Source organism: Spinacia oleracea, chromosome 1 (genome assembly GCF_020520425.1).
Source record: "Spinacia oleracea cultivar Varoflay chromosome 1, BTI_SOV_V1, whole genome shotgun sequence".
NCBI lineage: Eukaryota > Viridiplantae > Streptophyta > Magnoliopsida > Caryophyllales > Amaranthaceae > Spinacia > Spinacia oleracea.
In genome coordinates this window covers 41,255,336-41,266,515 of record NC_079487.1, presented here as the reverse complement: position 1 = coordinate 41,266,515, position 11,180 = coordinate 41,255,336, and the positions used below count along the sequence as shown (strand labels likewise).

The following is an 11,180-nucleotide window of genomic DNA, read 5'->3' as shown; positions in this document are numbered from 1 at the left end:
TCATATGTATCATAACCTAACACCTACGGGTTCAGTCAAGAGTAAGCTGTGGATTAATATTATTAATTCCACTTGAACTGAAGCGGCCTCTAGCTAGGCATACATTTCACTTGATCTCACTGAATTATTAACTTGTATAATTAATACTGAACCGCATTTATTAGACTTAGCATTGAATGCATACTTGGACCAAGGGCATTATTTCCTTCAGTCTCCCACTTGTCCTTAGGGACAAGTGTGCATTTCCTAATTCCTTTGTCACTTGATGCTTGATCTTGAACATAAGGTTAGAGTTGTCATCCTTATTATGTCCAGAGGTGTTTCTCGGTTTCAGAGTTCAACTGATCAAATAAACAGATAATCACAGCCTATGATTCATGTGAGCACGGCCATGCTTTTTACATTTTCTAGCTCTCCGAGTGGCCTTGTACAACTTTTAGCATCTCATCTCGATTTATGGGAGTACAATCTCAATCTTGCGATCTTGAGATTAGACTTCGTTTGATAGGTGATTACGCGAGCGTTGCCTTTATAGCCTCCTTTTACGGTGCGACGGTTGACAACGTAAAAGTAACCAGTTCTCAAACAAGTAATCTCAAATCACTCAGGTATTGAGGATTAGTGTCTAATAATTTTAATGAAATTTACTTATGACAGATTTTCATCTCTTACAGTAAAGTTTCATATGTCTGTCCAATACTAGTCTTCCCAAAGTAAGTATCTATGCAAATGATTGCGACATTGCCATGTCCACATAGTTCAAGAAACAGAACTAATAGTCATCTTGCATTCTAGTCGTCTAGCGTTTTCCATGCGTCCATCTTTATAGAAAACTCCGACCGGGGACCATTTTCAACTAGCTTTTGACATTCAAGTTCACTTGATAGACATCTCTTAGTCACACGACTAGTCCTGACAGTCTATCTTGAATATATCGTCAATTTGAAGGGATTCATCATTTAATAAACCACAAATTAAATGGAAAAATGAATTCTATTCATTTCTATGAATGGTTAACCAATAATGTTTTATAAAGTATTAAACTCTAAAACTTTAAAACATTAAATAAGGACATCAAAGCCATTCTCCAACATGCTTGATTCCCATAGCTGCAGTGTGCGAGTTGTGCTTCGCCTGCGGTAGAGGTTTAGTTAATGGATCTGAGATGTTGTCGTCAGTTCCAATCTTACTTATCTCGACTTCTTTTCTTTCAACGAACTCTCGTAGAAGGTGAAATATACGAAGTACATGCTTGACTCTCTAGTGGTGTCTAGGCTCCTTTGCCTGTGCAATAGCTCCGTTATTATCACAATATAGAGTTATTGGTCCTTTAATGGAGGGGACTACACCAAGTTCACCTATGAACTTCCTTAGCCAAATAGCTTCCTTTGCTGCTTCATGTGCAGCAATGTACTCCGCTTCAGTTGTAGAATCCGCAATGGTGCTTTGCTTAGCACTTTTCCAGCTTACTGCACCTCCGTTGAGGCAGAAGACAAACCCAGACTTTGATCTGAAATCATCTTTGTCGGTTTAGAAACTTGCATCCGTATAGCCTTTAACAATTAATTCATAATCTCTACCATAGACCAGGAAATCATCTTTGTGCCTTTTCAGGTACTTCAGAATATTCTTGGCAGCAGTCCAATGTGCCTCTCCTGGGTCTGACTGGTATCTGCTCGTAGCACTGAGTGCGTATGCAACATCCGGGCGTGTACATATCATAGCATACATTATTGAACCAATCAATGATGCATATGGAATCCCACTCTTTCGTCTACGCTCATCCAGTGTTTTTGGGCACTGAGTCTTGCTTAGAGTCATTCCATGAGACATGGGTAGGTAGCATCGCTTGGAGTCTGCCATATTGAACCTTTCAAGCACCTTATTGATATAAGTGCTTTGACTGAGTCCAATCATCTTCTTAGATCTATCTCTGTAAATCTTGATGCCCTGTATGTACTGTGCTTCTCCTAGATCCTTCATCGAAAAACATTTCCCAAGCCAAATCTTGACAGAGTTCAACATAGGAATGTCATTTCCGATAAGTAATATGTCGTCGACATATAATACTAGAAAAGAAATTTTGCTTCCACTGACCTTCTTGTATACACAAGATTTGTCTGCGTTCTTGATGAAACCAAAGTCACTGAATGCTTCATCAAAACGTATATTCCAGCTCCTTGATGCTTGCTTCAATCCATAGATTGATTTCTTAAGCTTGCATACCTTTTTAGCATTCTTTGGATCCTCAAAACCCTCAGGCTGTGTCATAAACACAGTTTCTGTTTAAACGCCGTTTAAGAAAGCGGTTTTGACATCCATCTGCCATATTTCGTAATCGTAATAAGCAGCGATTGCTAACATTATCCGAATAGACTTTGGCATTGCAACTGGTGAAAAGGTTTCATCGTAATCCACACCGTGGACTTGCCTGTAACCTTTTGCAACCAATATAGCTTTGAAAACTTCTAGTTTTCCATCCTTGTCCTTTTTCAGTTTGAAAACCCATTTGCTTCCTATGGCTTGGTATCCATCTGGCAAATCGACCAAATCCCAAACTTGGTTTTCAGACATGGAATCTAATTCAGATTGCATGGCTTCTTGCCATTGCTTGGAGCTAGGGCTCGTCATAGCTTGTTTGTAAGTCGCAGGTTCATCACTTTCAAGTAATAGAACTTCATAGCTCTCGTTCGTCAAAATACCTAAGTACCTTTCCGGTTGAGATCTATATCTCTGCGATCTACGCGGGGTTACATTTCTAGATGGTCCTTGATTCTCACCAGATACTTCTAAAGATCTCTAAGTTTCATCCTGAATGTCATCTTGAGCATTCTCTAGAGTTTGTTGTTCAACTCGAATTTCTTCGAGGTCTACTTTTCTCCCACTTGTCATTTTGGAAATGTGATCCTTTTCCAAAAAGATACCATCTCGAGCAACAAACACCTCGTTCTCAGATGTATTGTAGAAGTAATACCCCTTTGTCTCCTTTGGATAGTCCATAGGGATACATTTGTCAGATTTTGGTTGAAGTTTGTCTGAAATTAATCGTTTGACGTATACTTCACAACCCAAATCTTAAGAAAAGGCACTTTTGGAGGCTTTCCAAACCATAACTCATATGGAGTCTTTTCGACAGCTTTAGACGGAACTCTATTTATAGTGAGTACAGCTGTGTTTAGTGCATATCCCCAAAATTCTATTGGAAGTTCGGCCTGACCCATCATTGATCTAACCATGTCTAGCAAGGTTCTATTCCTCCTTTCCGACACACCGTTCCATTGAGGTGTTCCGGGAGGAGTCAATTCTGATAGAATTCCACATTCTTTTAGATGGTCATCAAATTCATAGCTCAGATATTCACCGCCTCTATCAGACCGCAGTGCCTTAATCTTCTTGCCTAATTGATTCTCTGCTTCACTCTCAAATTCCTTGAATTTGTCAAAGGACTCAGAGTTATGCTTCATTAGGTAGACATAACCATATCTACTGAAGTCATCAGTGAAAGTGATAACGTAGCTGAAACCACCTCTAGCATTTGTACTCATTGGTCCACATACATCTGTATGGATTAAACCCAATAGTTCAGTTGCTCTTTCTCCAACTTTAGAGAAAGGTTGCTTTGTCATTTTGCCAAGTAAACATGACTCGCACTTACCATAATCCTCCAAGTCAAATGGTTCTAGAATTCCTTCCTTTTGAAGTCTTTCTATGCACTTTATGTTTATATGGCCTAATTGACAATGCCACAGATAGGTGAGATCTGAATCATGCTTTTTGGCCTTTTTGGTATTTATGTTATAAACTTGTTTGTCGTGATCTAATAAACAAAGTCCATTGACTAATCTAGCAGATCCATAAAACATCTCTTTAAATTAAAACGAGCAACTATTGTCTTTTATTAAAAAGGAAAATCCCTTAGCATCTAAGCAAGAAACAGAAATGATGTTTTTAGTAAGACTTGGAACATGGAAACATTCTTCCAGTTCCAAAACTAGCCCAGAGGGTAACGACAAATAATAAGTTCCTACAGCTAATGCAGCAATCCGTGCTCCATTTCCCACTCGTAGGTCGACTTCACCCTTGCTTAACCTTCTACTTCTTCTTAGTCCCTGCGAATTGGAACATAAGTGTGAGCCACAACCTGTGTCTAATACCCAAGAAGTTGAATTAGCAAGTATACAGTCTATAACGAAAATACTTGAAGCTAGAATGATTGTTCCGTTCTTCTGATCTTCCTTAAGCTTCAAGCAATCTCTCTTCCAATGCCCCTTATTCTTGCAGTAGAAGCATTCAGATTCAGAAGTGGGTTGGCTCACCTTCTTCTTTTCAGACTTGGTGCCGCCAGATTTCTTAGTCGGGTTGGCCTTCTTGCCACCTTTCTTAGCATTCCTCTTCTTGCCAGATTTCTTGAACTTGCCCCCACGCACTATAAGAACATCTTGCTTATCACTTTTGAGTGTCTTTTCAGCGGTCTTCAGCATACCGTGAAGCTCAGTAAGCATTTTGTCCAGACTATTCATACTGTAATTCAGCTTGAACTGATCATACCCGCTATGAAGAGAATGGAGGATGGTGTCTATATCCATTTCCTGAGAAAATTGTTGATCCAGCCGACTCATATTCTCAATGAGTCCAATCATTTTGAGAACATGTGGACTTACGGGCTCGCCTTTCTTAAGCTTGGTCTCAAGAATTTGCTTATGAGTTTCGAATCTTTCGACTCGAGCCAGATCTTGGAACATGTTCCACTACTACAGAAATAGCTTTTCATAGCGTTTCTTTAATAGCGCTTTTGCCTCTTTCGCTATCAAAAGATTAAAAAATAACATATTATAGCGCTTATTAGAAAAACGCTATCATATTTGAACATATCATGGCGGTTTAGTAGGGTACACTGTCATATGATGACATTTTCTTATAGGGCTTCCAAATAAAACGCTATTGAAAACGTAATTAAAAAACAACAAAAAAAAGCTAAAACTAAGAACCGCTAAATCATTTTATTTCCCACATTTCTTTACTCTGCGAAAACCAAAACCTCAAACCTAAGACTCTCCATGGACGGCGAAACCTACCATAATCCTCTACGCGGCGACGATTTACGGTGGTGGAGATTTAGGTGGCAGCGTTTTCTTTTCCCGGTGGTGCTTTTCCGACGGAATTTCGAATTTCAAGGTAATCTCCCTTTCTTTTGCGAAATTCTGTAAATTTATGGTGGGTTGTTCTTATTTTGCGTTTGAAGTGTGGGATTATTGTTAATTTATTTTATTGAATTGGTTTTGTGGGGAGGGGGTTTGGATTCAGTTAGGGTTGGTTAATCATGGGTTTTGTGTATTATTCCTCTGAATTGGTAGATGTAACTCATGTAAGTAGCCATATTTAGTTTCGATTTGGGTTCTGATTCTTTATTTTGATAATGGGTTGATTCATTTTTTGATTTCATGATTGCACTGGAGTACTACGTTTTTGCTGATTTTGTAGTCGTTTTAATTGGCAAATCCGGAATTCTTATCAAAATTATTATTTTCTAATCAAGATTGTTAAGTTGACAAAGTCTTGGTAAGATGATTGCGAAACTTCAACTCCGTACTTAAGAGATGCCTATATGTCAACCGAAAAGGATTGAGAGGCAATGAGAGCATGTGTTGTTGTTGCCATAAACAAGGCAAATAGTGAAACAAATGGGTACTCATTTAATTTTTTTTGGTGCAAATGAGGGGTATGACCCCGACAAAAACTAAATTAAGCAACAAAACGTGGTGTAGTAACACCAATGACATCCTCGCGAAGGAGGCTAACAATGTCCCCTATTGGGCTATGATAAAATAAAAGACGTTCTTCTTGGCTAACACCAATATTAGCTAATTTATCAGCCACTCTATTTCCTTCCCTATAACAGTGGATTACCCGAACTTCCCACAAAATCGAACTGATTATTTCTCTTCAATGATTGATGATATGGTAGCACTCCCCGCCTTGATACTCACTTCTTTTAAGAACATGTACACACGCTTCATTATCAACTTGAATCACTAGCTTCTTACATCCCATCTCCATAGCCATATCAATACCAATGGATAATGCCATAAATTCTGCTTTGAAGGCTGAGCAAATTCCGAAGTTTGCTATAAAGGCTAGGTGGAACGTACCATTGGTATCCCTTATAACACCACCTCCACCAGCAGGCCCTGGAGTTCCTTTTGATGCTCCGTCTGTGTTCAAAGCAACCCAATCCTCTGCTGGGGCGTTCCATTAATAAATATCTCCCTTCTTATTCTCCCTTCTCATTTAATAGTTGATAGTTGATGCATTAATTATTTAATTTGGACAATTAGAAGTAATTAAGTTGTCATCAAAGTAAAACAAGTTGCCGAACAGAAAACATCGAACAATCCCACGTGCTTTTTTTCACTTTCAGCAATAAGGACCATTTTTTTTAATTTACCTAGTCGAGCATACTGCAGTGAGCAGCAGCATACTGCAGTCAGCAGCAGCATACTGCACTTAGCAGCAACATACTACAGTCAGCAGCAGCAACATACTGCAATCAGCAGCAGTATACAATCAGCTGACTCGTTCTACCTTTTCTGGTTCTTATACTCTCTAATTCAGTTTAAGTGCTTTCATTTGAACAACTAACGTGATAAAGTTTCATTTATAGGAGATAGTTTGAACAACTAACGTTACAAAGTTTTATTTAAGAAAAAAGCATGTTTAGTTAGCTTAAGCGCCTAATTCTGGGATAGTGAAACCCTTAAGCTATAAACATGGTTTTTGGAATTTTGGAATAATGGGATTGTATTTCCAGAACTATAATAATGGAAGAAAATGTAATAGCTCTCAACTAGAAATTCAATTGGTGAGGTCGTGGCCGAGACAACAGTTTTGATAATTGGAGTGTTGTTAGCTAAGGCTTTTAGAGCTCCAAGGATTGTGGTGGCTGATGTAGATGAAAATCGTCTCTCAGTTGCCAAGCAAAGAGTCTTGGTGCTTATGCTGTTATCCAAGTTTCCACCAATAAGGAGGATGCTGCTTGATCTTTTGGTTATGGAATGAAAGAGATTTTTGCGTAGATGGTGGAGTGCTTCCTTTCCTGTACGTGTTTTCTCTCCCTTATTTTATCTTTGTTTATGCCAAACAAATTTCAATTTTAATGAATTTTGAATGATTTTTCACATGAGGTCTTTAATTCTTTATTAATATCTGATTTTGTATCTAGGTAATTAGAGAATAAAAATCTATACTAAATTGGAGGTGGGTTAATTTATGAGGTGTTTATTTCACTAAGTTTTGTTAGTAACTTAGTACACAATGATGTTGTTTTATTTAGTTTATTTTCTGTGTATTAGAAAATGGTAGATTCTTAACAGGATTATTCTTGATGATGGGTATTGGAATACATCAGCTTAAGAGATGTAAGTTCGACAAATGTGACTTGTGCCAACCGAGTTGCGAAAAACTAAACCAGGCAAGTTGACTTGTGAAAAAAATATGTGTGTTTGCTAGACTATTTAATATCATCAACATGCTTATAATTTGGTATACGACAGGGGAGAACCAGAAACCTTTGCCAAAGGACAATAGGGAGAAGACTATAGAATGGTTAGACAAATTAAGACATTTTCTCTTCCAACTTCTAAAGGTCTTCTAGAAGTCAATCTGTCAATGCGAGAGCCGAGAGGACTGTTCTGTATATTAAATCATATTTTCACATATTTGCACATAGCTCTGTCACCTAGACTGTCCCCAAGTTTCATAAACAAATCAAATGTTACTTTTTCATTAAATAAACGGATATTTCATGAAATGCCCCCGAGTTTTGCCATAATTCACCAAACGCCCATCAAGTTTCAATAATTCATAAAATACCCCTCACAATTCGTACAAATACCCAACATACCCTTACTAATAACGGACTGTTAGTCTGCCGTTAGCCAAGTTTCCAATTCACCCAAATGCCCCTATTCTGAAACTTATTTCACCAAATGCCCCTATTGTGAAACTTATTTCCACCAAATGCCCCAAACTTAAATATAGCTATTTTGATGTTTCAGCGACTAGTTTTTGTGTTTGAAAGGTAGCTGTTGGTCACGGTTGACTATAAAAGCCCCTTTGCTGAATGGTTCTTGTAAGTTAGATGTTATTTTGATTTGCATTGCTAATTTCATAAGATTTTTGTCATGAGTTTTCTTTCAAAATCATCATCCACACCCAATGAGTCCACATATATTAGAGTACCTACCAAATTTTGTTATTGTGGTAAGAAATTTGTCATTCGAAGCTCTGATATAACACTCAATCCACAAAGGTTGTACTACAAGTGTGATCCTTGAAACAATCTGAGATGGTACAAGGGAGTAGTTGAGCAAGAAAACAAGGGGCAACAACACGAAGGACAATGCGGGGGAAGCTTAGACGAAGGAGAAAGTATTGAAAACAGGCGAAACAGTAAGATGCAAGAAGAATTGAAGCAAATGAAGAAGAAGCTAAAACAACAACAAAAAGTAGTCAAAGTTGTAATACAAATGGGGATATTGATGTTTGTAATTTTACTGTTTGTAATCATGAAGTAAACACAAATAATGAGAAACAAATTCACATTTCATAAATAATTGGTGTTGCATAATCTGCACAAATTACCAAACTGGGAAACATTCCTGTTTTTAGCTTCACTTACAAAACATCTTTGCACCAACTACTTTTAATGTTATATATTTTCTACTCAATGAATATGTGCAAGATCAAAACAGATGTGCAAAAAACTACCCCAAAAGGCATTAGCAGCTATCCAGAAGAGCTTGTGGAACACCACTTCAACCTCTATTCCTACCACAATAACAAAATTTGTTAGGTACCCTAATATATGTGGACTCATTGGGTGTGGAAGATGATTTTGAAAGAAAACTCATGACACAAATCTTATGAAATTAGCAAAGTAAAGTAAAATAACATCTAAAATACAAGAACCATTCAGCAAAGGGGTTTTTTTAGCCAACCATGACCAAGAATCACTTTTCAAACACAAAAACTAGCCGTCGGAACATCATAATAGCTATATTTAAATTTGGGGCATTTGGTGAAATAAGTTTCATAATAGGGGCATTTGGTGAAATAAGTTTTAGAATAGGGGCATTTGGGTGAATTGGAAACTTGGCTAACGGCGGACTAACGGCCCGTTATTAGTAAGGGTATGTTTGGTATTTGTACGAATTGTGAGGGGTATTTTATGAATTATTGAAACTTGATGGGCGTTTGGTGAATTATGGCAAAACTCGAGGGCATTTCATGAAATTTCCGTTAAATAAATTAAAAAAATTCATTGAACCATGTGCATATGTCAATTTCATTTCTTTTCTTAATAAGTTATTCGCTAAGTTTAGACAAGGATGGCTGATCAAATTACCATTCACTGTATCTTTCTCCTTCTTACTAAGTTTCCAACATATTTTTTTGGTCAGTTTAGAGTTTTAGACATGGTCAAGCTGACTCCTGAATCACTTGACCATTCCTACCAGAAAAAAGGAAGGCTGCAAACACTGATCAACACTGATCAACACCTGAAACCCCTGCAAGAAGATCCAGATCACTGTCAGCTAGAAATTTTCTGACAAAAGTAGCAGCCACCTACAGTTATTACTTAGTTCTTATCATTATTATAAGATTTTGAAGGTTTTTTTTATGGGAGAACAAGCAATCCTCGTTCTTATACTCATTCTGACTTCGAGGATAGCTAGCTCTCGTTCTCGTACCCCAGGTCGTGTGGACTCTTGACTAAGGTATGCTTTAATTAATGGTGTACGCATTCTTGTGAGTCATTTAGCAAGGGTACTATTACAGTACCTGCTTAATTGATTGGTTGTTTCTCAATTAGGATTATGTCTTAACTACTAGAAAGCTCATTTGAGATCAAGGCAACATCCTTGCTTCTCATTCTTTGACCTTTACTTCTTCCGCACTATTTCATGTACTTAAGGAGCTTCTAATTTAACAACTAACGTGACAAAGTTTCATTTTATAGGAGAATGTTGAAGATTTGAGGTTGGATCACATTGGGGACACAACTACAAAACATAATATTTCTATTCTTCTCAAGGTAAATAGATTGAAATTAATATTTCTTATTTTCAAAAACAACCTGCCACATGCTTGTGATTAGGACGAGTTTGTTTTCAAGAACGTATTGGGCAAAATGAAAACTACTATTATATTAGCCAGATACAAGGGAATTTCAAGGGATTTCTTGTGTTAGGTCCCTTACTTTATTAGACTGTGGGTCCCTTCTGTTTAATACCCTTGATGTCAATGTTGTGCCAATTTTTCATAATTTAGCTTATCTTAGCTTGCTTGTAACCGAAATAGGCGCATGGATTGGAACTTCCTGGTACCTAGTTTCTTGTTGGCTGCACTCAAGAAGATGAAATTATCAAATATGTCTGGCACTGACTTTAACCTTAATGTGGCATTGCTAAAAAAACATTCTAAGTGATGCAACTGTTCTGGAAGAGCGTTGCGTTTCTTTCCATGACGATGAATCTGACCAGGAACTAAACTCACTAAGCACCGAATACATGTTCTGTAAGATTGATTCCATGTAAGCACTGATTACATGTTCTGTAAGATCAGGAACTAAACTCACTATGCATTGAATCTGATCAGGAACTAATCTCACAAGCACTGAATCTGATCAGGAACTAAACTCACTAAGCACTGAATAATTGTTATGTAAGCACTGAATGCATTTTATGTACGGACTAAACTCACTAAGCACTGAGTACATGTTCTGTAAGCTAAAAATGTTCAAAGTGATGCTTCCAACAAGTTCATTGAGTTGTCAGATTGAGTTTTTTGGTAATATGATTTGTGATTCAAGTAATGATTATAGAAATGGGGTTTTACATGCCAAATTATGTATTGATATTGTATGACAGAAATCTGAAAATGATGATTCAATTCACTAAGAATTGAAGAATTTGAAGCAATGAATCCTAATCCTAATCACTAATCTAAGCCCTAAACTAATTCTAGAGAGAGAATTATAAGCTAAGCCTAAAATCTGAAAATTAGAAATGAATTACGTAAAAACTAACTATGCTCGACAATGCTGCGATTTTAGTTTATATAGAAGCAGCCGCAGCACCATTCTATCGCACAAGAGGACTTGTGTGGGCGCACAGATTCTG

General features: G+C 37.4%; 1 protein-coding gene across 17 annotated transcripts; it reads left to right on the top strand.

The window, feature by feature from the left end:
• Positions 1 to 4,843: 4,843 nt before the first annotated feature.
• LOC110800832 (uncharacterized) lies at positions 4,844 to 10,873 on the top strand. Of its 17 annotated transcripts, none has more exons than XM_056835312.1 (3): positions 4,871 to 5,175; positions 7,371 to 7,468; positions 7,551 to 7,602. In XM_056835312.1, exons 1-3 carry the CDS (start codon positions 5,058 to 5,060, stop codon positions 7,596 to 7,598), a joined length of 264 nt encoding a protein of 87 aa, XP_056691290.1. In that variant the 5' UTR covers positions 4,871 to 5,057; the 3' UTR covers positions 7,599 to 7,602. The 17 variants fall into 17 exon arrangements, 2 of the variants coding, with proteins under 2 accessions (XP_056691290.1, XP_056691289.1); XM_056835311.1 differs by lacking the exon at positions 7,551 to 7,602 and adding an exon at positions 9,516 to 10,012 and having other exon boundaries at positions 4,917 to 5,175; XR_008926579.1 differs by lacking the exons at positions 7,371 to 7,468; positions 7,551 to 7,602 and adding exons at positions 8,309 to 9,776; positions 10,019 to 10,873 and having other exon boundaries at positions 4,927 to 5,175.
• Positions 10,874 to 11,180: the final 307 nt, after the last annotated feature.